The sequence below is a fragment of the Cyanistes caeruleus genome, chromosome 5, assembly GCF_971803275.1.
Source record: "Cyanistes caeruleus chromosome 5, bCyaCae1.hap1.1, whole genome shotgun sequence".
Classification (NCBI taxonomy): Eukaryota; Metazoa; Chordata; class Aves; order Passeriformes; family Paridae; genus Cyanistes; species Cyanistes caeruleus.
The window spans coordinates 27,746,991-27,773,950 of record NC_141705.1 but is presented as its reverse complement, the minus strand read 5'-3'; the positions used below and the strand labels follow the sequence as shown (position 1 = coordinate 27,773,950).

The 26,960-nt window shown below is 37.4% G+C and overlaps 2 protein-coding genes across 9 annotated transcripts in view; one reads left to right on the top strand and one right to left on the bottom strand.

The window, feature by feature from the left end:
• PAICS (phosphoribosylaminoimidazole carboxylase and phosphoribosylaminoimidazolesuccinocarboxamide synthase) overlaps positions 1-13,692 on the bottom strand; it is a 42,110-nt gene extending 28,418 nt beyond the window's left edge. The window contains exons 1-5 of one of the 7 annotated variants that reach the window (XM_086890102.1): positions 12,693-13,692; positions 8,189-8,275; positions 4,678-5,115; positions 3,571-3,660; positions 2,781-2,852 (exon numbers count right to left, since the gene is read on the bottom strand). In XM_086890102.1, coding sequence (XP_086746228.1) covers positions 2,781-2,852; positions 3,571-3,660; positions 4,678-5,115; positions 8,189-8,275; positions 12,693-13,080 — 1,075 coding nt within the window. In that variant the 5' untranslated portion in view covers positions 13,081-13,692. Of the gene's footprint in view, positions 1-2,780; positions 2,853-3,570; positions 3,661-4,677; positions 5,116-5,402; positions 6,060-8,188; positions 8,276-12,451; positions 12,591-12,692 lie in introns of those variants that run through there. The other 6 variants (XM_086890109.1, XM_086890106.1, XM_086890103.1 and 3 more) reach the window with 6 other exon arrangements.
• The window catches only part of PPAT (phosphoribosyl pyrophosphate amidotransferase), a 44,592-nt gene extending 17,772 nt beyond the window's left edge, over positions 1-26,820 (top strand). Inside the window, exons 1-11 of one of the 2 annotated variants that reach the window (XM_086890112.1) lie at positions 13,509-13,724; positions 15,469-15,535; positions 16,351-16,557; positions 17,117-17,229; positions 17,349-17,494; positions 18,751-18,823; positions 20,100-20,251; positions 21,478-21,605; positions 21,901-22,122; positions 22,881-23,001; positions 24,268-26,820. In XM_086890112.1, the coding sequence (XP_086746238.1) occupies positions 16,354-16,557; positions 17,117-17,229; positions 17,349-17,494; positions 18,751-18,823; positions 20,100-20,251; positions 21,478-21,605; positions 21,901-22,122; positions 22,881-23,001; positions 24,268-24,434 (1,326 nt within the window). In that variant the 5' untranslated portion in view covers positions 13,509-13,724; positions 15,469-15,535; positions 16,351-16,353 and the 3' untranslated portion in view covers positions 24,435-26,820. Of the gene's footprint in view, positions 1-13,508; positions 13,725-15,468; positions 15,536-16,350; positions 16,558-17,116; positions 17,230-17,348; positions 17,495-18,750; positions 18,824-20,099; positions 20,252-21,477; positions 21,606-21,900; positions 22,123-22,880; positions 23,002-24,267 lie in introns of those variants that run through there. The other variant, XM_086890113.1, reaches the window with a different exon arrangement.
• The last annotated feature ends 140 nt before the right edge of the window (positions 26,821-26,960 follow it).

Here is a 26,960-nt window from a genome sequence, read left to right as displayed (position 1 = left end):
CTCCTAATCCTTACTCTCATGTGTGTCTTGTATAGTATAAAAGGAAAGTGGGTTATGTTAAAACTAGGGAAAATTTTCAGTGTGTGGTTTATGTTTACGCTACAACAACTTGCAAAGTTGCTGCCATCTCTGTCATACAGATCTATGAGAGTGGATACAGAAAACTTTGGATGCACAGTTAAGAGTTTGTCTGCAGCCCAAATATGCCTAGGCTATTGAATAATCACTAGGCAGTGAATAATCAAGAACTTTGGGGTTTGCACTTCTCTGAAACACTGCTTAACACTAGTCTGGGGTATATGTATGAAAACATTATCTTTTGACTTTATATCTGTACATTTTAAAATTCCATGCACACAGCAGCAAGTGTTCAAGCCAATGTTAAGTGCCTGAGTATGCACCAATTTAAGATCTTAACTATAAACAACAGATTTTTAAAAAGCCCTTGTTTAGGAATATATCTTGGAAGTGTCACTACTTACTTTGTTCTGAGAGGGACATATATAGTAAAGTGTATGGGGTACCAAAAATCATAAGAAAATAATGACAAGGAAAGGAATTTGTTTGAAGTAGAATACTTGCTGTAGGTATTGTAAGAACATCAGACTAGTGGTATTTCTTAGAAACCTCTTTTCATCTCCATTGTTGTTCCCTGGCACTTCAGATTTAACCAAACACCTATACACACACTCTATAGTCATACTGCAAAGTCTTGACACATGTGGAATGTACATGGAGTTTGGATTGACAAACAGTATAGACTGAAGTAACTGGCTCTTCTTAATAGATTTCTGTAACAACTAAAAGTGATCCCACAAAATTGAAAACATCAGTGAAAATGACTAAATAAGGTTTTATTTGCAGATCGATTCAATGGGGTATGTTTTGCCAAAAGAGAGAGTAACCTGCAGTGTCCCCAGCATATCACAGGACACTTCAGCCAAAAACCCACGAGTTGGGGACTGTTGTGGCTCTCCTGCTCCCCCAGCTGGGCAGTGCTGACAGCAATGTGTCAGGAACTAGGACAGGCTGTGCAAGGAGCCCTGAGGATTTATTTACCTTTGTCCTCTCCTTCTCAGATGAGCATTTGCTGCTCTTTGAGTAGCAAATTCATATGGGCAGAGATAAAAAACAGTATCACGGCACATCACATAACTAGGTGTTCTCCTGAAACTGGTGTATTTGTCCTTTGATTAACCCTATTTTAGTATTTTTCTTACTTGAGTATGGCAAACCTAAATGAGCTGTTTATAAAAGACTGGCAGTGGTGACTGTTACTGTGGCTCATAACTCAGATTCAGGTGTAAGAACATGAGAAACACACGCTCTGAAGCAGCTCATGTATCTTCTGTGTATTTATGCAGCTGCAGTTTCCAGAAGGCAATGCCTGCCTAGGCTAACTCATATATATGTGTGTATATATACAGCTCTGGCTGCAGATTACATTAACTGAATGTATTGATAAGGAAGATACCCAGATAAGAGTTTAACAGAATTTCTAAATTTTCGTCTATGTTGAATTGGGGGTTTCTACAATTTTTTTTTCAAGACACATAAATACCTATAAATTTAATAATTCCATGCTGTTGAGAAACACTTTTATACAAAAGTTCTGTTGAATATGCAGGAGCTTTTACAATAAGTCACATCCTAAATACCAGTGATTGAGACATTACTCGTATCAAACAACCAATGTAATGTATCACTGCCTGTTTGCCTTTTTCAATATTTATCAGTGTGTATGAGTACAGAGGTACCTACAGTCTCTTTACTTACCTGTTGCTCTCTTCAAAATTATTTGGACTGTCTGGGAAACTCATGTACCACAATTAGAGAAGAAAGGGTCTCCATGTTATTGTAACATAAAAAGTATGCATCTTTTATCTGCTTTATGCGATACCTAATTATATCACCATTAAAAAAATTAAAGACTGTGTGTCTTCTACCACCTGAAAAACATTTATTTGAGTGTGTATTGTTTGTTTTGGAATGAGGAAAAGAATTTTGCAAACTGAACTTATTTGTTGGTTTTACCTTGGAGTGTAGTTTTGCCTTTTTCCCCCACAGAAATTTGAAAAATAGTCTTAAGAGTGGATAGGCTGAGCCACAGACACTTTTGAACCACTTGTTATTTTAATTTTTCCCCGCAAAATCACATTGCATTTACAATTACCCAGAAATAAACAAACTATGCAGTTAAAATGCACATATTTGAAAAGGGAGTTGGTAACCAAGGTAAACTACAGATATTTTTACACCTACACTTATCTTAAATGACAAAAGTGTGTACTCAGAACTTTACTGAAATATTCATTTAACTTCACCTTAAATATCTTGTTTGGAAAAGTGCAGTCCAAGAAGTTACAATATTATGTAGCACCAGGTGGTTGAAAACTGTCGGATGACAGTTAAGGAGCACTGCTGAATCTTTGTATTACATAGTGTCTTACTACTGTCCACGTGTATGTAGTAATATTACTTGTTGATAGAGAGAAATGGAATTTAATGCTTTTTTTAAGCAGTCTTAACTGGATCCCATAAAATGCTGTTTATTTCTTTCATAGCTGTCTCTCTGAAAATGAGGTCTCTACAGGCAATGCACTTTTCACAACAACCTCTTTTTCTCCATGAAATGCGTCATGTGGCCATGGTCACTTTTTTTTTTATTTCTTAGTAAACTTAAATTTATTAATGTAATTTCTATTGAATGAAAAAACCATAAATGTTACTATCTGATAAATCTTAAATTACCTCTTATGATCAACCATCTTTTTACTTACTTGTCATAGCTGTTTCTTTCGTTATATGCAGAGCTGCCCGATTCTCTGGAGTAGTATTTACAATAGCATCATCTGTCAGAAGATTTTTAATTTGATATTAAAATCTTTTCTAGTTCACATTAGACCATTTTAAATTCTGTAAGACTACTCCTTAATGCTTAATTTAGACCATGTTCTGCCTCACACTACTGAAAGAGAACATGAGGTGCTCTATTGTGGACAATAACACCTGTCAGCCTGAAGAGACTTCCACGTGTCTTTAACTGAATGCTAAACTTCTCTTCCTCTGAAATTTATGTTTTCAGATGTAAACCATAATCTTTCTTTGTAAAGAGCAGAGCATATGACCTTCATATTCAGTGAGACTCTTAAATGAAGTTTTCATCCTCTGACATGAGCATTTACACAATTACATCCTGATCACATATTGTGAAAAAGAGATGTTCTATTCGTTCATGTACAGGAGACTGAACAATTCTAATCCTTGGGAATACATAGTTTAAGTAAATGTAAATGCAGCAGGACACTGCACTCAACTTGATTAAACTAGTAGTCTCTTCTCTACATTTTGCATCACAAGTCTTTGGAATGATTACTTACTGGAATGATTTTATCAAATTTAGCAGGACATTGTAAATGTCTACATAAGTATGTGATGACATCATCTCTTGCTTTTAAGTTTTCTAGGTTTCTGGATTTTATACAAATTACAATTTGGGCTTATTTTAGAAACTAATTTCAATTCAATAAATTTAGGTATTTGTATAAAATAGAAGACTTTTCAGATTACCTGAATCAGAAACTTTCTTTGTATCTGCAACCTGTAGGTCTTCTGACATATTACTAACAGAGTCCTCTTCACCTGTGTCTCCAGGCATTTCTGTGTAAATAATGCTAAATTAATTAGGGCACTGTATTTTTATACTTTATAAGAACATTTGTGATATATCAAATTAAAAAGTCCATCCAGCCTCAGATGCTTTTTATGCCATCAGGCAAAGTAGATGCATTATCAAAATGTCTAGAAATGGCAACGGAAGAGCAAATCTTCCCCAAAAATGTTCTCATACTTTTCAGCCAGACTGTCTTCATGTAATATTTTCAACTTCTCCCATACTTTACTAACCTCTAGTCTTACATTTGGCCAACATAGTATCATCCCCTCAACTAAAACTTTAATGTTTAATTCTGTTCTTAACAAGCATGTTTCTGGTTGTACATACCAATAGAAATGCTTTAACTCTTGGGTAGTATAAGTTCATCAGTCTACTCTAATTCTGCATTGATCATCCATTACCCTTTATTGTCAGTAACCACCCAAAACCAAAGGCAAGCCTCTGTCATCATTCTTACTGCTATTTCTTTTGCTATTTTGCCACATTTTGCTATGTTGTGTCACCAGTTTGGGAATCTTGCTCCAAAGGCCAATCAAACTCAGCTATTTGGGACCATAAGAGAAAGATAATTCAGATCTTAACTTTTTTAACCAATGTCTGTTACTGCAGATTTCTTTTGCTCAATATCTTAATTTTTCCAGTAACACAGTCTGAGTATCTCTCTGATCCATTTCTGTTATCTAAACTGGAAACAGTCTCTCCTGACATGATTTTGCCTGGAATTGTCTTTCTGTATCATCTTATCCTATGTCTTCATCTTTTTTTCCTCCTTTTGCTTCCCAGTTCTGTTAAAAAAGTGCAGGGCAATCACTCAATCTGAAATAATAATACCTTATAACAAAATATAAAACCACTGGATAAGTAATAAATTTCCATTCAGAGTTTTTCCACCCCCGCCAATTGATTAATTTCTCTGATTGTGCTTTTTGAGTTTTTTAAGGTCTCTCTAGTACTGGAAAACTAAAAAAATTAAATCATATATGGGTAGTTGAAGTACTTACCTAAGGAATCCTTTTCTGATTTTGCTTCTGTCCATTCTGAAGGCCTCTCACTTTCATCATTATCTGATTTACTTGCTTGTTCCATGGTGCAGTGCCCCAGAATAGCATCCAGTTCATTAAAAAATTTCATACTTTTACTTGTACTCCCTGAGTCTTGGGCACTTTTTATACTTTTGTACTCATGTTTCAGATTTTTGTATTTTGTCCTGCACTGTTTCCAGTCCCTGTCAATTCCAAACTTTTGAAGTCTAGCAGCAACCTGTTCAAATATTCTTTTATTTCTCACTGTCCCCTCTAGTTGTTGCTGGATATTTTTGTCTGACCATATGTGTATCAAAGCTCTGACTTCATTAACAGTCCAGTGTTTTCCTCCTTCATTTGCTACTGTAGGAATAAAAGCCGGTGGTTTGGAAGCCTCTACTGCTGACGCTGGATTACCTGCATTGTGTGGGGTAGGGGAGAGACACAGATATTTGTTACCTGTATTGGGTGGTTGGGGTTGGGAAAGGATAGAGAGAATGGGAATGAAGGACACTGTTTCCCCGGAGAAAGATGGAGCAGAAGTGACATTAAAATCAAGCTATTGGTTATAAATTTGTCAGCAATTTTGTTAATTCTGATATGATTTTTGCTTTCACTTGAAGACAGTAAGATAGCACATGTACATTTAATTAATCTAAGAGGAATATTTCTTTCTTCTGTGTCCTAATACACAGAATTTTCACCTGTAACACCTTTGGGAACAACTGATGAGCTTCTTTGTCCTTCAGACACTACAGAGGAGAAGAGTACTGTTGGGAAGATGGGATGTACTGCATGAGCACAATAATAAATTGGCCCTGAGTCACTGACACTAGCATCAAGGCTTAACTTTTTGCATTCATGCCATACTTTAGTTTTTACACACATGGAGAGATTTAACCTGAGTAAGGATCTGATCCTTCTTTTTCTTAACAAAGCAGCTCAGTTCTAGGGAGCAGAGGAATGGAGACGTTTGCTTAAGTCAAACATTTGTGTGATAGGACTCAGTTCTTATGACACAGAACCTGCACCTTTCTCAGGGCAGATCAATCAAAAATATTTGGCATTTTTTAGTGAAAATCAGTGTGAGTTGTCTTACTCTGCAAAACTAAGATCCTTTTTTCATTTTCTACCGTCTACAACTTAATTTTTTAACATTATGAGGTAAAGGTTGCCACCCATGCAATAACTTAAAACTCTGAAATGCTATATATTTTAGTTTTTTAATGTTTCCTTGTTGCTATTTATGCATTTGCTTTGTATGATAAGACTTTGTTTTATCAGATTAGTTTGTAAAGTCATTTCTCATACATTTTCTAAAGCTGTGCAAAAATAACTAAAAAAACCCAAACAAACAAACCAAAAAACAATTCCAGGGCATGATCAAATAAAGCAGCAGGAAAATGCAGAGTAACTGACAGGTTTTTACCGTGATAAATGCCCTTGTCAGTGTCTTTTCCTGGAAGCGCAAACTAAATTATGGGGGTTCGATACTTTATAGCCAATAAGGTGTGAATGGTGGCAATAGTATCAGACCCTCGATTGTGCACAGAGCTTCAGTGGGGCATATTTATAATAACCTGTCCAGGATCAAACTTATCCTAGATAAAGCCATTCTTTTGCTAGTCTCCATAATTCATTCTAGCTGTCAATAAATTGTTCTAACAGATACAATTTTTTTTTCCTTATAGTCCTGGGTTAATCAGGACTCTGCAGCAGCCAGCTCATAGCCAGTGTAGTTGAGAAGGATATTTTTCAGGTGCCACATCAATTATGCTTTCTCCATTTCTTCCTGAGGAAGTGAAAGAAAATGCTGATTTACTGGTGAATCAAACCATAGGAACTGCCACAGATGGTAACTGCCAACATCAGATAGGCCAGAGAGGAAAGGCCTAGGGAAGACGACAAGAAAAGAGGATGAAGAGTGCAAGGAAGTGCTCTCTACACTTCCTAGTCAAAGCCATAGAGCATGGGGGGCATCTGGGAGGAATGAAGTTTCTTTACTTTTTGTATAAACCAGTATTTCTCACTAGTCAGTTAGTTCATTCCCAGCTGAGCTCACTTCTGGTTGTGGATATTAGTTCAAATGAGTTCTGGTGACTCAGTATATTGCTCGCTTATTCTGCTCTGTGCAGAGTGGAAAATGGTGGGTTCGTTTGTTCTTATTCCCTTTAAAAAACATGCTAATTCAAAATATCCTGCCTACAAGTACCACTTTGAAACAAAGTTGTTATGGTCAGTGCAAAAATTTTCCATATATCTTAAATTCATTTTGGTCCTAATTTGTTTTACAAAAACGTTTAAGCAGAATATACTTTTTTTTTTTTTTTTATCTGAAAGATGCATTTATGGGGAGGGCATTTTAGTACTCGTATGTACTTGAAAGCCCATGCAATTGAAGTTATTTTGCTAACTTTGTAGAAAGCAGCTTCCTCAGAATTGAAGACTTTTCTGCTTGGCAGTGTGTTGAGCACTGGCAAATAAAAACATGTTTTTATAAAATTTGATTCAGATACTTACTGCTTGTTTTGTTTATGTGCATGAAGTATTTTATATGTGCATAAATTCCATGTGACATTCATTTCTCTTCCTTAATTTCTTTCTATTGCAGGCAAGAGGGATATAAATTGTAACATAATAGCCATAGGCTTAGCCGGTGGCTTGTTTTCTTCCTGAATATGGCACCTTGCAGATTTTGTAATGAAAGTTGTTGTAACTGGACTGGAATGTATACTAAGGCAAAGGGGGTATATAAAAAATAGAGCATGTAGGAGATTCAGGACAGCTGCTGTTAATCCAGGCAAAAAATAAGTATAAATCTGCCTAAAATGTGTTTGTGTTTCTCCATTTCCTTTAGCTGTCCCTTGAAGTGGCTCACACCTAGGATGCTGTTCCTCTTTCTGTCTTGCCAGATTTGTGCCTTTGCTTTGTAATTTTGCTGAGCAAAACTACTAAAGTAGGACATTTTCCAAATGAGTTGGTTGGACTAAAGCATTGCTGACCACTCCTTGCTTGGAGAGGTGACTTTGAAGTTATGCTGGATACCACTGCAAGTCTGGATAGCTCTGCATCTCTCTTCTGGCTCAGACCACTCACTCATGCTCCTTTAAGCATCCATGATTTAAGAAAATGAACTAGGGAAAAGCCACAAGCTGACATGGGTATCCACACTAGCTTTTGGCATACTTTCCACTGGCATTTAACAAAATTACTGTGGTTAATGCAGTTAACATGATTAAGCTATAGCATGGGATGTGTTTTGCATGAGAATGGGGGTCATGCAGGTTGTTAAATCACATACAGTGGTCAGTGTCTAGTGATGCACAGCACCGCTGAGTGCTAACACTGGCAAGGAGGTGGTGCAGGAGTGTGGCTGTATTAAAGCTACGCTGATCAGAAACAGAATGACAGTGTTTTCAAGCTGTCAGGAAGTGCTCTGACACCCATGCTGCTTTTAAGCTTTTGATCTCTCTGTTCCATCATACTATACCTAGTTGAACTGGTCTGGCATGAGATATAAAAAGTAGTGGATCTCCTGGAGCATCCTCCTCATCTTCTAAAGAAACTGGTATCTCACCTGGGAAGGAAAGAGTTTTTAGATGAAAAAATAGGTATGGACTAAATTAGCTTAAATTAGTTTAAATTCAAGTGTCCATACACCATGAGAAGATCTTTAACTTGGAAATCTCGCCATTTTATTTGTAGTTAAATTAAATCATAAGGGGGATATGAGTTATAGGAGGCAAATCATTTTATGTTTTGTATATGAAGCCTGTTTTAAATGCTTTTTAAAATTCTGGTTGAAACTGACTTGATTCTAGTGACTTGTATGTTCTTCTGACTCAGTATTCAGGGTAAAGTAGATAATGTAAAGTAAGAGACATACAAATAAAGGCAGACTTTGCACACAGATTCACAAAATCAAAAATCCATTTATGTAATAAAAATAAAATCCTAGAAGAGTATGAAGAAAACAAGGATGTTCGGCAAAGAGCTCTGGAAAGCAGTGGAATTCATTAATGGTATGGGGAGGGAACCAAAATATTCATTGTGACTTGACAGCAGACATGTTTGTAGCTGACAGGATTAAGTCTAGCTTTTTCCAGCATAGCTTTTCTACATTTATTTAAAAAGCAACTTATAGCAATTGCTATGTAAGTTTTAAAAACAGCATATGTACGTCAGGTTCAGAACCAGCTAAATTTTCACAGACTACAGACTTGAAAGTTGTCCTGTGGTAGTGTGCTGTTTTCAACACACCATGTTGACAGGAGGTTTGAAACGTTGATTCCTTGTATGGGAGCTGAGCTTCTGTGAGCTCCAGCTAGGCAGGGCGCGCAGATGAAAGCTCGCAGCTCTGCGGTAGTCCGTCACGGGGAGCAGTAATGAGGTGCGGCTAGGATGCAACCTCCTACCCCTGACGTCGGTGAAACTGAAAACTGCATTTGAAAACATTATCCTAAATCCTCCTGACTTTCAGCAAGGCTCATGATGACTCATAGATGCAGTGGCCTGATCTCTGACTGCTCCCAGCTGTCTGCCTGGCTTCCCTGGCAGGAGCTGCTGCTCATGCCTCCACCTCCAGTGACAGGACTGGCGTTTCAGCTGCTTAAGAACAGCAAAGCAAACCAGAGAGAGGAGAATAAAATCTCTGCTGGAAGGCTTCTGAGTGTGCCATAGGCACTAGCATGAGAAAGGTTAATTCCATTGTTATATTAAAAGAGAAATTCCTTCTATTTTTAGTAACTAAGAACAGTTACCACAAAAAGATACTACTGTACCAGATAAGCTACTCAATAAAAGCATTGCACACTTGTTCAAAAAACACTACATAAAATACTGTCAATGACATGTTGAAAGTGCAGACGTGGAAAACCATGTGTAAATGGCACTTTTATGTTAGCATTTCTGAAGGATCTTCCTGCATTTTAGTAGCTGAGTTTTCTGCCAGTCATTGCTGATATATTTCTGCTCAGCGATAATCTTTCTGCATTTGCTGATGTAAACTGAAGGTCAAGCAAGGTGATCTGTGTCTTAATATTTAAACATAAAGAAATATAAAAAGTGTAAATAACTTCAATTACTAGGCCAGTATTTTGTAAATAATGTAGTTTATTAATACTTGATTTAACTTGATTAACAAAATGGAAGGTCATTCATTTGAACTATAATGAAAGATACCATTTTTCATAGCACACCATCACTTCACATAGATTTTCTTGGGTTTTAATTAGTGTGATAATACACAAACTACTTGAAGAGAACTTGTTGGCTTGTATCTTTTTAAATGATTACTTAAGCTACATCTCTGCCTGTGAAACATGTTTTGGGAGGACAGCATGAACCTCTCTGTTTACATTTCTGCATGTGCTTATGCATAAGGTGGTATCTTTCCATGAACAAGCTGGGAACTGGTATGTTTTGCTACGAGGTTTGTTCTGAGACACTCCTCAGATTTGACTGAGATTTTCAGTAATAATTCTTCAAATACACTTTCAAAAGAAACCTGATTCTGCCTCATATGAAAAATCATCAGGGGAACACTATTGAAATACCATTCAGTCCTATTAAAAAAAGTAGTCTCTTTTCTTCCCTTCCTGTTGCTCCCCCTCCCCAGCAATCTCCCAGTAGCTGAGATGATGTAAAGACATGCTTTTCATCTTTACATTAAGCATGTGTAGGAATGTTGAGACTGACACTAAGCAGAATGGTAAATATATGGTGAATTATTTAGGAACATGCCCTGTCCCCTGTCACGCTTCTTAGGAAAACAAATCAGTATAGCTACCAAATGTTTGCTTAGACATCCTTGATTCCTCCAGCCCCCTCAAAATGAGATGTCTCTGCCTCTTCTAAAAGAGGTGAGGGACCATTTTTCTCTACTCTTTTATAACACGCTGGTTGAAAGGGCAAAGCCCATAAGGGGCCTGCAGTTGCTGCTGGGGCAGGAGTAGGGGGCTGCCTTTGCCTGTGCTGCTGGGAATCACCTTTCCCTCTGGGAGCAACACCACCACTCTGGGCAGCTCTGTGCCTGCAAAAGGACTTGAGAGCATCAGCGGCTCTGCAGCTGATGTCAGTTTTGCCTTAAAAGTGCTCTTCAAAGTACTGGGCTGGGCAGGCATCGTACTCTGACTGCAGGTGGAATAGGATTGGGCCTCTAGTACAGTGTTAGTTGCTTGACTTGCATTCTTAAATAAGAAAGGTGATGATCTCAGAGCTGCTCCCTCAGCCCCTTGTTGTGAATGTAGGCATGCATTCTGCATAGCTGCAAAACACATTTCTGTTTTAGTGTGTGTTCATTGCAGCTCAGTTGTGGTTGTTGTGAAAATCTTTGCATTTCAGTTTTTGCATTAGTGTTGCATTATTACAGTTAGCTGCATTTAATTTTTGTTTATCCATAAAACCTGTTTACATTTATTTTTCTGGAGTGAGTAATAGAAGTGCTTGTGCAATCAAGAGATGTATTTAATTATACCACTTTTAAAACCAGACTGTCCTAGTGCTTCGAAACAAGGCATGTCTCACCTAGGAGTAATTATTTTTATAGATACTATAGTTTGGGATTCACAATTGAAATTAACTTTTGCTGATTTAAATTTGCTAGAGGTCTAAAGCAGATGAGAATTAGGATTACCAGGTGCAAACTACATCAAAACACAGAGGATAATCTAATGGCAGATCCTCAGATGTAGGACACTATCTTAATTTCACGTAGTCCTCAAAGTGTTTCAGCTTGTATTAACCTCAGTTCTGCAAGTTTAAAAATAAAAATGGATTGCCATTCACAATGCAGAGAGCACATTACAGTATTTTAAAAATGCTATTTTAATTTGAAGTGACTTTGACAGATTAGAGGCTTTCTGATAGTGATGACAAATTAAGGTCAAGCTTTTTGTTAAGGTAAACAATGACAATGAAAAACGGCAATTTCTTTTCCTCAAATCTGTAAAACAGCACTGTAGTGGGAGACATGGAATGCTACAAGGACAAGCTCGATGTCCGGCTCCTTTCTATGCCTTTGACAATATCCCCTGGCAATAACGTTGTTTCTTGTTTTCTTAAAAAAGATTCACAATCTTAATTAATGTAAATTGCTACATACCATGGAAACAAATTAAGCTTTTAATTTCTCTTTTTAGTCATCTTATTTTGGTACCTGTAACTGTTACTGGGGCTTATGCTTCAGTGACATTTAGGACGTGACAAGGAGATTTGAGTGATGTCAAACAGCAGATTGACCCTAATGAAACGTTAAGCAGAGCTTAAATGCATATGTAGAGAAGGTCGAATAAAAGAAGAGATTCTAATAATTTAGTAAAACTCACTTCAGAATAAAGACAGCTGTATTCATTTGGTTTGCCGCAAAATAGTCTGATAAATACGATAATTTTTACTTTCACTGCTAAACTAGAGTTTTTAATGAGAGATTATTAAGTATCTGTTTCTGGAATATTAAATGAAACTGCTTATAAAGTATTATACCATAAGTCATCACACCTAAATATCAAGCTGATATATATATGGGAAATAAGAATAAAAATCCTAAATTTCACTTGAATCAGAACAAATAACGATTTTTACACCACCCTGACACTTTCAGCCTTTTCTTTTTCATTACGTTTACATCTGAATTGGAGCTCTACAAAATCTGCTTCCGAAGTACTGCAAATGAAAGGCAAAGGGAAAGAAAGCAGCTTATTTTAATTTAGCATTTCCACGCAGTGCAGGAGCCTGGACACTAGCAAGTACTCACCGAGGCTGCAATACAGGCAGTTAGCATAATTTTGCTGGAATTACGCTGTATTTACAGACTTCGACACTGGTGGGTGCTAACATTTTATTCCCCTGCGCGAGGCGTGCATCCAGTCACTTCTAACAGCGCTGCCGGGGCTGAGCAGCCTCCGCTCCAGCGCCAGCCGAGTCGGGCTAAGGTTTTGTTCCCTTTGGGTTTTAAGCAAAGAGAGAAAAATAGAAGCAAAAATATTTTTTTTTACCTTGCGTGCTGTCTGTTGTGGGGCTTGTGTTCAGCTGCGTCTCAGTCGCAGAACACCTGCCGTTTTCTTCTGCTGCTAATTGTGTGACAGGCTCATATCGCAATATGGCATCCAGATCATGGAAAAACTTCATGGTTTTAGTGACATCCCCAGAGTTGTGGGCATATTTAACCGTTCTGTATTCGTACTTCAGGTTTTTGTACTTTGCACGGCACTGTTTCCAGTCCCTGCACACTCCCAACTCCTGTAACCTTTTAGCAATGTAGATAAATATTCCTTTATTCCTCAGGGTGCCGTGCAGTTGCTTTCTGATATTTTTTTCTGACCAGACGCTTAACAAGGCTTTAACCTCCTCCTCAGTCCAATGCTTCCCTGCTCCACTCTCCATGTTGAAAGTGACCTGGAAATGATTCACTATTTCTAGCCAAGATTTTGTTTCCTAGGAAACCAGACGGCTGGTTGTCAGTAAGCTCCGCCGAGATGAAAGGATCTAGTTTTACTGGCTCAAGCTGCCTGAGGGGAGTAACTTGAGACACTGCCAAATAAGCAGGCTCGGCGCTGGAGCCCGCCGAGGGAAGCGGCTCCGGCGGCGGGGAGGGGAGACCTCGGCCTGGCCCGGCCGGACCGGGCCGGGCCGGGCCGGGCCTGGCCTGGCTGGGGGGGCTGTGGTTCTTCTTCGAGAATCAGTGCGGGCACCAAGGTGTGAGAAGAGAGACAAAAATAGTTTCGTTCCTTTAAAAAAAAACAACAAACCCAGCAAAACAAAGCAACATCACACACACACGCCCCCCTTGTGGCCTGGCCTCGGGAGGCCCCGGGCAGCCCGTGCTCCCGAGGGGGCACGGCCGCGGGACCCAGCCTGCCCCACAAGGCTCGCGTTTAGGATCGTCCTGCCCTACATCTGCGCATCTCTGTGCGCTGTCTGCCTCTAACTGCGGGCCGTAGAGACACGTTTTATATATTAGTGATGTTTTCATAAGAGCTGGCATACTTAAAGTCTGGCTCAGCTCGTAGAGTGCTGCAGACGTTGTGGTAATGACGCTGAGATCCCATGTCTTTTGTCAGTGAATTGAAAGATGTAATTCAACACCTTGACCTGGGCCTTCCTTGGGGTGTCTGCTTCCCTCTTCCTAGTGATTTAGTTACTATTTAAAGAGACCATGACAGTATTAAAATGGAAATTTCCTGTAATATTAACAATTGCAATTACAACAACAATTATAATAATAACAATTGTTGAATGCAGTGCATCAACCCTTAAGTCTTACTACCAGTCTCCGTATTTATAGATGAAACATCTTCCTGAGTTAAAGTAAATGGATTTAAGAATATCTTCATCTCTGATTATTTTCTTTGAAGAGCTGTTTCACTAACAGGGTAAATTTGTTCAGATATGTGGAAAGCTTGGTTTGTTTTGCTTTATGTAAGCAAGTGTTGAAATTAAAGCAAGTAAAGTAAGTGTTTAAAATTTTTGCATTACATCCAACTGAGACTAGTAACAAATAAAGGGATTTTATGAACTGGAGAAAATTGGTCATATCAGTTGTAGACTAGCATCCAGTCTATTGATTTTTGTGCCAAATTTTATTGTTGCTTATAATAAATAATTCCAGTGACTTCAACTGAGTTAAACCAGTCCAGTGCACAAATAGGACATTAGTTGTCTTTCCCTTTTTAAGAAAAAACATCTTTCCTATTCAGACATTATCAGAGAGTGGATAGGAGCTCACCTGTCCACCAAAGTCCTGATGAGTATTACAGGCACAGGCAGGCAGATAACAGCAGTTTTGTTATAGGCAGCACTGCCTTATTTAAGGAACTCTTTTAAAGGGAGATGGAGCAGCCTGCATTGTTATCCACAAAGAAAAATAAAACCCACAAACAAACAAAAAACCAACCAACCAAACAAAAAAAAATCTAGTCTGCAAAGCAAACCTTTTCAATGGATAAGAACTGGATTACAAACAGCGGGCAGGTGCACAGGGTTCTGCCTGCCTTGGGCAGGGCAGGATCAGGGGATCTGGGGTACACCCAGGGGAATCAGCAGGGGGAAGGAATGGGGAGCACAGGCAGCAGGACAGGGAAAACACACTTACTTCAGCTGAATCAGCTCTTCTGCTCAACAAAACACAACTGCCAACCCTAGAGGCTAAGAGAAGTATTTACGTTTGCAGTGACACTTGTACATCTTGTTTTGCCTGAGTACAGAAGCTGAGATGCCCAACATTAAGTTTATGCACTCAGATGCTTTCATCAGAGGGTCTGTGTAGGTTTTAGAGGTAAATGCTAGCTTGTCTGCCTAAGTGCAAAAATGCAAAAGCTTCTGTACAGGTGATCTGTGGAAAAGACAATCCATTCCCCTAAGCAATACCATCAGTTTTTAGTAACATCTCACAATCCAAAGTAGAAATGAAATAGCACTATGGAATAACATTAGTACTATCACTGAGACCATTATGCCTCTAAAAATGGCTTTTCCAATTAAGCATCTGTTTTTACATAATCCCCATATTGAAACTGAAGTCCAGTAAGAGCCCGAGACAGTGCTTATGAGTGGAAAGATTCCCACTGAATTTAGAGGACTTAGGCACAACTTATGTGACTGTCTTGAAATAAAGCATAACAAAGGCAAGAAATCTACAATTAACAATTAACAAACACTGTAAAGTAATAAATAAGCCTACATTAAAATTCCATTAATAACCACCTATCCATTATATGCTTAAGTGTTTCATAATCATGTCAGTGCTTTATTGTGATTTTATTTTGTCCATAGGGGCCAGGAGAGTGCTGGAATTGTGACAAGTGATGGCGAGTCATCCCAGGCATTCAAGGTGCACAAGGTAAAATGCAAATAAATGCCTTGTATTCTTCAGTGAGATGCATGTAAGTTAGTCTCTGCTAAGAAACAGCATAGTTAGAGAAAAAGTAACATGTTTGATGGGCATTTCTGATTTTGTGAGTAAGAGTATCTCTTTTTGTTACCTGTCTTGAGTGTATGCTTAAAACAAATCTGCCAACATTGTCCTGGTAGGTGTTTCTGTGCATACAGTGGCAGACACACAGAAGTTACCCAGAGCATGATAATGATGTCACAAAAACTTTTTACCAAAGTCACCCTGTACCTCAGGTGTTAACTCTGCAGATTTGGAAGAGCATTGATGCTCTTCTTGATCTCAAAAAGAAAAAAAAATACTGTTACAGCCATTACAAGGAAATGGATGACTAATCTTACATTAGTGAGACTCAAGGAAGTGGCAACTACTTTACTCATAGGTAACAATAAACAGAATCTAAGACAGAATGGAGGCCTGAGAAGGTCACACAGACTTTCTCAAGCTGAGAGAATCATGGGGGATGTTACAAGACACATAATGACTACAGCCTTAAAAGTATCTATTTTTAGTCAAGGAATAGATTGTTCCGTGAAAATCCTCAGCACAAAAATGTAGATTGTTTTATTTAAAAACAGGACTAAAGGGATCTGATGTACCACTGTGACACCTACTCAGTTTCTTTCTGTCCCATGTCTTTCAGGTTATTTGCCTTTTTCTTAAAGCTCCATTAATACTATATCAGCATTAAGCAGAAAAAGATCTTAGAAAGTCACCAGGAAAATAAAACTGAACCGAACCTTTTTTATCTTTTTCTCCCAAAGGGAATGGGTCTTATAAATCATGTCTTCAATGCAGACAGCCTGAAGAAGCTGTACCCTTCAAACCTTGGTATTGGGCACACGAGGTACTCCACCTCAGGAATTTCTGAGCTGCAGAACTGCCAGCCTTTTGTTGTAGAGACTCTTCATGGGAAGATTGCTGTGGCACACAATGGGGAGCTAACAAATGCTGCACAACTAAGAAGGAAGGTTAGTACTTCCTTTGGGACCTCTGGCATTGTTTCTCTCTGAGTGTGAGGCAGAAATGGGCAGTACAGTTTCTGTGACTTTTCCTTAATACCAAATTATTTGGGGTTATGAAAGAGCTCCCTAATCAAAATAGATCATTTTGGGGGGAAAAAATCCTGCAAAGGGATTTAATATCTGCCTTGATATCTCTTTCTGGATCTGTTTTAGGCAATTTCATATTTTCTCTTTATATTTTAACTCTCTTCCCAGAGCATGCACAAAGCTAATTAAATGGCCCAAACATGAATTTATGAATATTGGTGGCATTAATTTTGGTTGCATGCAAAGCAAAGGAATCAGATGAAGAAGGAAAAATGTAGTGCTAGTGTAGAAGATTGTCTGACCTCATTTTACATTGTTGATTTGTTGGAAGAAACTTGGCATTATTATGCTGTGATCACTTGAAGCACTGTCAAACATTTCTTCATTGCACCAAGGTGTTGTTAGGTTCAAATCTGAGCAGTGTGATGTGAGATTGTTTTTTTAATGCTGGTAACACTTCTGGTTTGTATCTTAAAAGCTTATGCGACACGGTGTGGGACTGTCAACCAGCTCTGACAGTGAACTGATCACCCAGCTGCTGGCTTTCACACCTCCTCTGGAAAATGACGATACGGCCGACTGGGTGGCAAGGTGAGGAGCATGGGCTTCACAATCAACACCAGCCTTTAAACCTCAGCATGATGTGCAGCTGTAAATGCACACAGCTGTTGGTGTGACACACCGTTATGTTCACCTATGTCTCTTTCCAGAATAAAAAACTTAATGAAAGAAACTCCAACTTCATATTCATTGTTAATTATGCATAAAGACATCATCTATGCAGTACGTGATCCGTATGGGAATCGCCCGCTCTGCATTGGTCGCCTTATTCCAGTAGGGGACATGAATGGAAAAGGTAAACTACATATGTAACTATATATATAGTTATATATATATGTATATGAACCTCTTTATGCATATGCATAATGTGTGCATGAGATCACTGATATAAGTAATTAACACTACACTTACTGAAGTGTAAGGAGGAATATGTGATGCAAAAAACAGTTTTGAAAAATCAAAACAAAAGAAGTTTGTAAGGAAAAAGTCATCTATAACGAAGTGTGCAAAATTCCATTCCCAGATACAGGGAATCACAGTGGCCTAATGATAGCCACAATTAGGCAGCCCTGTTGTATTACAGTTTAAGTAATTCTCATTACTTAAACAGGAAAGCAGGGATGAACAGAATCACAGAGGGGCTGAGGTTGGAAGGGAGCTCTGACGGTCATTGGTCCAAATCCCCTGCTCAAGCCAGGCCACTTAAAACCAATTATTCAGGACAATGTCTGGAAACAAGACTGGTTTCTTCCTTTTTTTTTTCCCATAGTAAGGTGGGTAAAAAGTGCTGGATTACTTGCAATATATCTTTGAATTCCAAGCAACCCAGTGACTGGACCATTACACAATAAGTTTATGGGAAAAATTCTTTGTGTTCCTGTTCAGCCTGCAAATCAAAATTTTTTTCATTAAGTGAGATTAAAATATCTTCACTTGTTTAAAATCAAAATCATTCAAAGACAAAGCAGTAAATGCTTCCATATCTTCAGAAAACTGAGTAATTTTAACCACAAGAAAAATTGCCAAGATTTTTAAAATCATACAGACATTCCTACCCTTTGTGACACAGTTAGATCTTTCCTGTGGTTGACACTCAACTCTCATTGGAATTCAATCCAGCATCCATCATAATCAAAAACATTTGTCTATCAACATATTTAGCATAGGAAAAATAAGGAGTTTCTTGTGTGAACAAAAGTAATTATGTCTATCTAAAGTCACTGAACTAGAATTTGAAGTGTTTGAAATAGTGCAAGGATAACAAAGGTGGTTGCCTGAACTGACTCTCTTCATGAACTGTGAATACAATGCTGTTACTTCCACTTCTGTCTCAAACAGGTTTATGATGTTTATTTGGTGGATTTGCTTGGGATTTTTTTAAATAATAGACAGGTGGGAATAGTGGAATGCTATACCTTTTAGTTAGAAATTACAATAGTTTTAATTGCATACTTGGCAACCGTAGCAAGCCAAATACTGCAGCAAAAATGCGATTGTGGGGGGTCATGATAGCAAATAATTGGGGACTCTGACTGAAATCTTTTATTTCAGGAAAAGATAACACTGAAACAGAAGGATGGGTTGTCTCTTCTGAATCCTGTAGCTTTTTGTCTATTGGTGCAGAGTAAGTGGCTTGAGTCTCACTTTATCTGAAAGCTCTTCTTTAGGCAGTGATTAATCATTAAATCCCAAATTGCCAAATACCATAATTATAACAACATGAAAGACACCAAGGTTTGGTTTGCTGTGGAGGATGTTTTTGCTAGTCCTTGGTTTTACCAGTTTATTTTCTCAAACAGATGAATGTAAAAAAATAATCGTGTGCAGAAAGTAACAGTAAAGACAACTACTGTCACAAAGTAAATGCCTCTTACTTGTTGCGTTATACCTGATTACCCATATAACTTACTCATTTTGCCCTCATTTTCAGCGGCATAGTTGTATTACAAAATAATTCTTAACCTTTAGAGAAGTTACACTGGTAAATCACAGGCTGAAATAACCTGGATTGTAGCATATGCTGTCTGATAAGGTGGCCTCCTTCTTAGAAAAAAATTAACTGTTTTCTGAAATTTCTTCAAAAATCTTGGTTAAGAAAAACTCACTGTGTAGGACTATGTATGACAGTCAACTGAACCCTGTGTGTTTTCAATAAAGCAAGTTTGTCTAAACTTCTTGTGCATCCTGCTGCTGCTAGTATCTGACCAGTGAATAAACATGTATTTGCTCACTGCTATTTGTATCTCCAGAATATTTCAATATTTTGGGATAGATTTAGATGTTAGAATAGTCACCTGAGGACTCACTAAAGGATGTAGAAAAATGTTTAATAAAGTTAAACACTTTAACATAATATACCTAAACTATTCCATACTTAAATCAAACCCGTATTTGTGCAGATTTGAGAAACAGAAGATACATTTCTAGTCAGCTTTATGTCATTTGGGGGTAGCTATTAGACAGATATGTCTCTAGATTTGGCTTGTAAAGCAGGATTATTTTGGCTACCACCTCTATTCTTAATTATATTTCTTAAGGTTTATTATCTTTCACAGAATGGTTCTCTAGTACTGATACAGGACTATATTATTAAACTGTATTCAATTTCAAGCCTGTACAGTATGTCCCACACACAGGACAAATACCATAATTCTCTGGTACTAAGTTTAGTATTTTTACTTAGTTTATTGCTTTTGGATATTAATTCAGACTGTTTTAGTAAGGGTCAGTTGTCTTAGCATGTTGGTCTTAAAATGCTTCAGGTTAAATCCTAAGGTGGAAGTTGTTGTGTTATGATGCTCAAAACATTTTTTCCTCTCAGTTGACTCTTGTTTTCTTGTACTTCAGAATTATCATCCAGCTTCAGGACATTTCTAACTTCTCTGTATTTCTTTCTCAAGGTACTATCGGGAGGTCCTTCCTGGAGAGATTGTGAAAATATCCAGACATGATGTCCAGACATTGGATGTTGTACGAAGACCTGAAGGAGATCCATCAGCATTCTGCATCTTTGAATACGTTTATTTTGCAAGACCAGACAGTATTTTTGAAGGTACAAAAATATTACATACAGAGATGTAAGATAATGTGCAAGATGTTATCCTGGAACACAATGACTCTGGGATCATGATAGAGTACCACTGAATATAAGCTTATAGAGCACAGCTGGGACAGAATAGGCTGCAAAGCTTTTGAGATAAAACTCATCAGGAGGAACATGTAACATAACATCTTCCTGTTTCTCAGTGTGGATAAAGCCTCAGATAGGCTGCCTGCATACTCCCACAGGAGGGATGAAAAGGGCCACAAGCATGATTAAGGTCGATGAAATATCTTTTGAAAGTGAGAGACTGAAGAAAGAAACTTTATTGGTTCTTGGGAAACATTTTAAAAATTAGACTTGTGAAATATGATTTACAAAATAACTTTGATATTTTTCTTTGGAGTAAATGTCATTTCTGGAAGATGCTTGTAATTTAACTCATAAATCTATGCATTATCTAAGTACTTGGCAGTGTAATGCTTTTATTACTATTTCAACAGAAGCCCTCAAAATACTACCCAGGACTCTCATATCTGACAAACAACTTTTTCATTGCTTTCTAGGGACATGCTATCCATTGATCCAGTACAATTCCCCACCCTTAAAAAGCTAGTTACACATCAAATTCCTTTTCTTTCACAATCACCTTACCCTTCAGCATCCCCACTTCTCACATTCCTTGATATATTCCTTGAAAGCTGCTGTAGCTTTTGCTGTGCGTCATCTCATCACAATACTTCCAGTTCTTTCCCACATTGCAAATTTTTTAGGACATTAAAAGCTTCTGAGGCTCCTTATCCCCTTACTAAATTCAGGGTGAATTCTGCCAACTGATTCAAAATCAGTAAGTGGACAGAAGCAGACAGAAGGATTGCATAAATTTGTCTCTTGGAAAAAGAGCTCTAAAAATAGAATGTGCACATTATGAACTGGCAGGCATAATTTCTATTTCTTTCCTCCTGCAGATAGATTTTGTAATATCCACAGGACCATTAGTTAGTTACCCAGTTAGGGCAAACTGGATTTTAATTCTCCATGTAGTGATATGAATGTGAATGTTATAATGTGACATTATGGAAGGAAATAAAAATGACTTTATGCAAGTGACTGCTTATTAGTTCTGAAACTTTTCTCACTGACTTCTATGCCTACAACTCGACACAGAAATTCTTTTAGAAAACAGAAAGGAAATCTGAATCATGCATACCAAGAAAAACACTTCTTTCTATTCTTAGGTCAGATGGTATATTCAGTCCGCAGAAGATGTGGGCAGCAGCTTGCTATTGAAGCACCTGTGGAAGCAGACCTGGTCAGCACTGTTCCAGAGTCTGCAACCCCAGCAGCTCTTGGCTATGCTCAAAAGGTATATGTTACCTTGCTTGTTTTTTTTCCCCAAGCATATTTATACACATCTCTTTTTGTAATGTGGGCTTATAGCGATATGGGTTAACACTTGTATATTGATAAAGCTCTATATCTTTAGTACTCAGGCTACTTCTGTTGAGTCCCCTGCCTTGTTTTTTCTGTCATTATTCCTCTATATTAAGGTATTTAAACATAAACAAGTCATACCAAGTCCTAAAGTCAGTTTAATAAACAGTAACTGAGACTAACAAGTCCTTCTATATTAATTCTGTTTAACTGTCTCCTGTTTGCAGTGTGGACTACCATATGTTGAAGTACTCTGTAAAAATCGATACGTAGGGAGAACATTTATCCAGCCAAATATGAGGTTACGGCAACTTGGTGTTGCAAAGAAGTTTGGTGTTCTGTCTGATAATTTTAAAGGCAAACGAGTTGTTATCATTGATGATTCAATTGTGAGAGGCAATACCATTTCACCCATAATAAAACTACTGAGAGAATCAGGAGCCAAAGAGGTAAGTTAATTTTAAGTCCGTACAATACAGATGTAAATAAAAGCTGATGGGAGGTTAAAGCACAGAGGCTTGTCTTCATTTGTACTTGTACACTGCTGCCTTATTTAAAAGGGCAAATGTGGAAAAAAAAAATGGCTAGTGTGTGTTTATTGTGAAGATAGGTTAAGAAGATTCTTTCGTATGAATGTGACTTTTGGGTGATTGAGGTGACAGGAACAGGTCTCTACTTACAAAGCACTATCTGTCAAATAAAAAAAGAAAAATAGAATAGAAATTAGTTAAGATCAGAAAACCAAGTACTCCTGATGTGTGACTTGTGGAAGTACAAAAAGTACAACCATATACTGCTGTAAATACCACATACCTTAAGTCACCAGAGCACTATTTTTTTAATTGATAAAGATTTTTTAAGCAAAACAGTGTGCAAGTTAGTCACTGGAGCAAAAATGTCCTGTATAATGCTTGATTTTGTAAGCTGAAACTTTTTTATCAAGAACTGAATACCATAGAAGAGAAGTAAAATCAGGATGGAACCTTCTAAAAACATTAGGAAATACTATAAAAAAACATTCTAAAACTGTCTTACCTCTCCTTTAGTGCTGGGATCTGAAAAAAACTTTATCCTACTTTTAACCCTTGAATGATTTCTGTGAAGTGCTGTGTCCATTATCACTCTGCAGAATTGAGACTTTACTATTCTGTTATGATCTGCTGACCGTCAGCTTACATCAGCTTGTTTTGAAATTATTTTTATTCAGGTGCACATCCGTGTAGCTTCACCACCGATAAGATTTCCTTGTTACATGGGAATAAACATTCCAACTAAAGAAGAACTCATTGCCAACAGACCTGAATTTCATGATCTGGCAAACTATATAGGTAAATGCTGCTTGCTTTTTTTTTTTCCTTGTAAGAGTCATCAACTCTGTTTTATAATCTACTTCAAAATAAAGTAGAATGTATCAAGGCACCAATGGCAAAACTGATTAAAGAACTCTTAAGGTTGGTAAGCTAGGTTTCTGCATTGTGAATACTCCATGGATCAAACCAATTCAGCTTCATAGTATTTTTTAAACACGGTTTAAGAGCTGTAGTTGTCAAAACAATAGAAAGTATTAGAATAATTGCATAAGCATAAGTTGCAAATAAAGTATTACAATAAAGCTTTCCAATACTTAAAGCTGCTTCTGAGAAACTTGACAAAAAGGAGCTACTGCAGTCGAAATACCAGGAAGAAAATAAATCATGAAAATTGTCCTATAATAAAAAGTGGATGTAGTTTCACTTTCATGATACTCATAAAAATGTATTCAGAATTTGTAAACACCTACTGAATTTTCTACAAATTGACATTTACGTAAATAATTTTAACTGCATTATATATTTCGCTTTGAAAGAAATTACATTTGAAACCAATCAAAGAATGTTAAAAACCATCTGAAATTTCGAGTCGTGTTTGCAGCAGAACAAAAGAAAGATCAACAGTTTATGTTCCACTGTAAACTCCGATTTCTTGTGTTAAATACTTACTTTCACTGTCTAATACTGTGATGAAATTTTTTTCCCAAAATTATTGTGAAGGTGTATGGAAATATTTCAGGTTTGTAGGATCTCGCTTTTAAGTATTATTCACCACATGAGTGCAAAGGATAGAAAACTAATGATATGGAAAATGGTATGTTTGATATCAAACATTCCTACTGCTAGAAAATTTGCATGAATTGCATAATGATTTTTTTTTTAACATAATGGTCTTCCCCTCCTCCAGGTCCCAGAGAGGCTTGGTAGTCCTCGGTGCTCAGGTTTGGGAAGCACTAGCCACACACACATCTGCTTCCAGACCTGAACTAATGTTTAACTCTGGGAGACTACAGGGAGTTCAGGGAGTCTTAGTACACACTCTGGACTTTGCTTCTGTTTTTGCAGTAATATATCTCATATTTGTTACCAACAGAACTTTCTGTCTAGATTTCAGTGAGTCTGCTCCCTGCACAAAGCATGTGAGAAGGGCAAGACATGTTATAGTCTTAAATTTTTTTAATCATTCTCTTTCATAATCCATATGATAATGTGACTGCATTTCCAAAGAGCATTGCATTTGGTACAATACTGCATGTTTAACTGATGACCCTTTATTTCCTCTAGGAGCAGACAGTGTTGTCTATCTTTCTGTGGAAGGGTTGGTATCATCTGTGCAAGAAAGCATCAAAGCAAGACAAGACAACCCTAAAACCCACAAGTCATTTATTGGAAAGCTTGGTCACTGCACAGCATGTCTCACTGGAGATTATCCCGTTGAGCTGGAATGGTGAACTTTTAGTGGATGGACATCAGTTCATGTGTTGTTGAATGTAACTTTCAATGATGCCTTATTGCATTTAGGTCAAACAGAAGCCTTACAGCAGCTAACTAATTACTGTTACTCAAACACATCTTTAAGTAAAGACTTACAGAAAGTCTGATGTGCTGATGAAAACAATGTAAGCAGATTAAAACACAAAATCATGTAGTTTTGATGCACAGTTGTGCCTTCTATTTTCTCACAAAATGCTATCAAAACCAAAGTTTTTTTAATTATGTAGAAGTCCCAGAGTTCGTTGTTTTGGTCTTGCCCTAAAAGCTTCCCAATTAGACTTTTTCACACAGCACAAATCATGTGATGATGCAATTTGAAATTATCAAAGTCTTAATGGAAAAGTATCTGAAGTTTGCTTTTCTCATTAGGAAAAATACCAGATTCTGAAGAATGAAATTGCTTCCTTAGCAGCTGTTCCTTAGGCTTTTTAAGAATATAAGTATCGAACTTTTGCATACAGCTTTTTTTAATTGAGGACTTTGTAACAGATTCTATGCACATGATGTCTAACATGATTTTTAAAAATGAAGACTCAGGGAAATGCTCAGCCAAAAGCTCTTTAGTTTTGTAAATTTAAAATTCTGTTTTAGAAGTCATGTAATTACATTATCTTTGTGTGCTTCTATCAATTGCCAATACAGTGTGGAAGAAGAAAAAATATTTGGCACTGATGTTCTTTTTTCTGTTTTATGCCTTTTTTTCTCTGGGATGGAAGTCTGACAGTTTCTAAAGTGTGCTTTTAATTTGTCAACATCCAAACTAAAAAGAACCCTCAACTTTCCATACAAAACAGTAAAAATTATATATCAAATGAAGATCATGAGTTGTTTTGGATATAGTCTTATTCTACTACATTACTGCTGTTAGAATAAATGTAATGTTTAAAAAACTCAAGTGTTCTGAAGAACCATTAGCTGTTAAATGCATTGTGTTCAGTTGGTGACAATTACACAGTTACTGGTATGCAGGAAGATCACTTGGACAATGAACCACTAGCTGAAAATGGAAAAGCACCTTTTCAAAACTATTGCAAATTTCCGCACAATTTTAAAAATATTTTGTATACCTCAGTCCTTCTCACTGAATACCAGCAACTTAATTTTAGATTTTCTATTTAATGTTGTGTATTTTGGCCTTATAATTGTTTGTGACATTGTTAAAAAAATAAATAGAAAAGTTTAAGAGCTTCTTCCTTCCCCATCATCTTCCATATATAATCTTGAGAATTACAGGATTGCTAATTAAATTCAAAAGGGAGTCTTATGTGGTATTTGTAACAATTGTGCCTGATTGACAATCACAAAAGTCCTAGTTTGAAAAACCATGTAAATACACATGCTTTGATGAAGTCAAGACTGTGACTTGTGCAGTGGAATCGGAACCTACTTGCAGCCAAACCTATGGGAGAAGCTAGATGTGATGAGCATGGGGCTCTTACTGTGCTGCTTCACCAGCGCCCAGGTCTGCATATTGGGGCATGTAGGTGGATGTCTTCTAGTTAGTAGGTTTTGTTTTTTAACATAACCATAACAGTTTGTCTGGACAGTAAATTTAACAAAACCAGAACAGGGTGGACATTGACCACCACCAGGTTAACCAGGAAGGAGTATGAAAAAACCAGAAAAACTGTTGTGAACATTTTTCACTATTCTACTTTCCCACCCTCAAAAGAAAATCATTTTTAGAAGGGCTAGGTTGAGTTCTGTGATCACAAATACATGTGAGGAGCCCTTTATATGTGAGATAAACATTTAGATGCACATTGTAACAAGTCTACCTGTCTGTAATTGTCCACAGGACAAACTGGAAATGACACTTGTGCAAATTCTCTTTTAATGTGCTTTCAGCAAAATGCTATTTTTGAAGTCCAGTAATAATTGCTTTAATGTGATTTGAGCATTGGGTGGCATAATTCTAATTTTAAAAAAAAAACTAGTCCCATTGCCTTTTCTCCCCTCCACATTATACAAATGAAATTCTGACTGCTACTGTGAGCACTGTAATTTTTGGATGCACTGCAATGCTGAAGTCTTATGTATTCTTCAAAATCTTAAGTTAAAGAGATGATTTTTCAAGTGTCATTCTATTTTGACAGCTGGATTTCTGCTTCAGGTTACTAGACCCTCTATCACATACAGCCAACACACACATCAGTGAGTCTGCTGAAGGAGAAAACTGGCTTTAGGTGTCGCTACTTGCATTGATGTTTTACTGTGAAACCGTTTCTGCCGTATTACCAATGTGCAACTGTGCCAAGCTATCACTTAGAGAATGTGACGAACAGTAGAAAGCTTGATGTTTAACTTCTCCCATGCAAATATTAAAAATGGTTGTGAACTGGTTTTCTCGTTCTCTCTCTCTGAGGCATCACTGGCACCATGCGCGGAGGCTTATTTAATAAAGACACCTTGAATGCACCTCGGGGCCAAAGCAAATAATTTACTGTGAGGGTGGTACGGCACAGATTTCCCAGAGAAGGTGT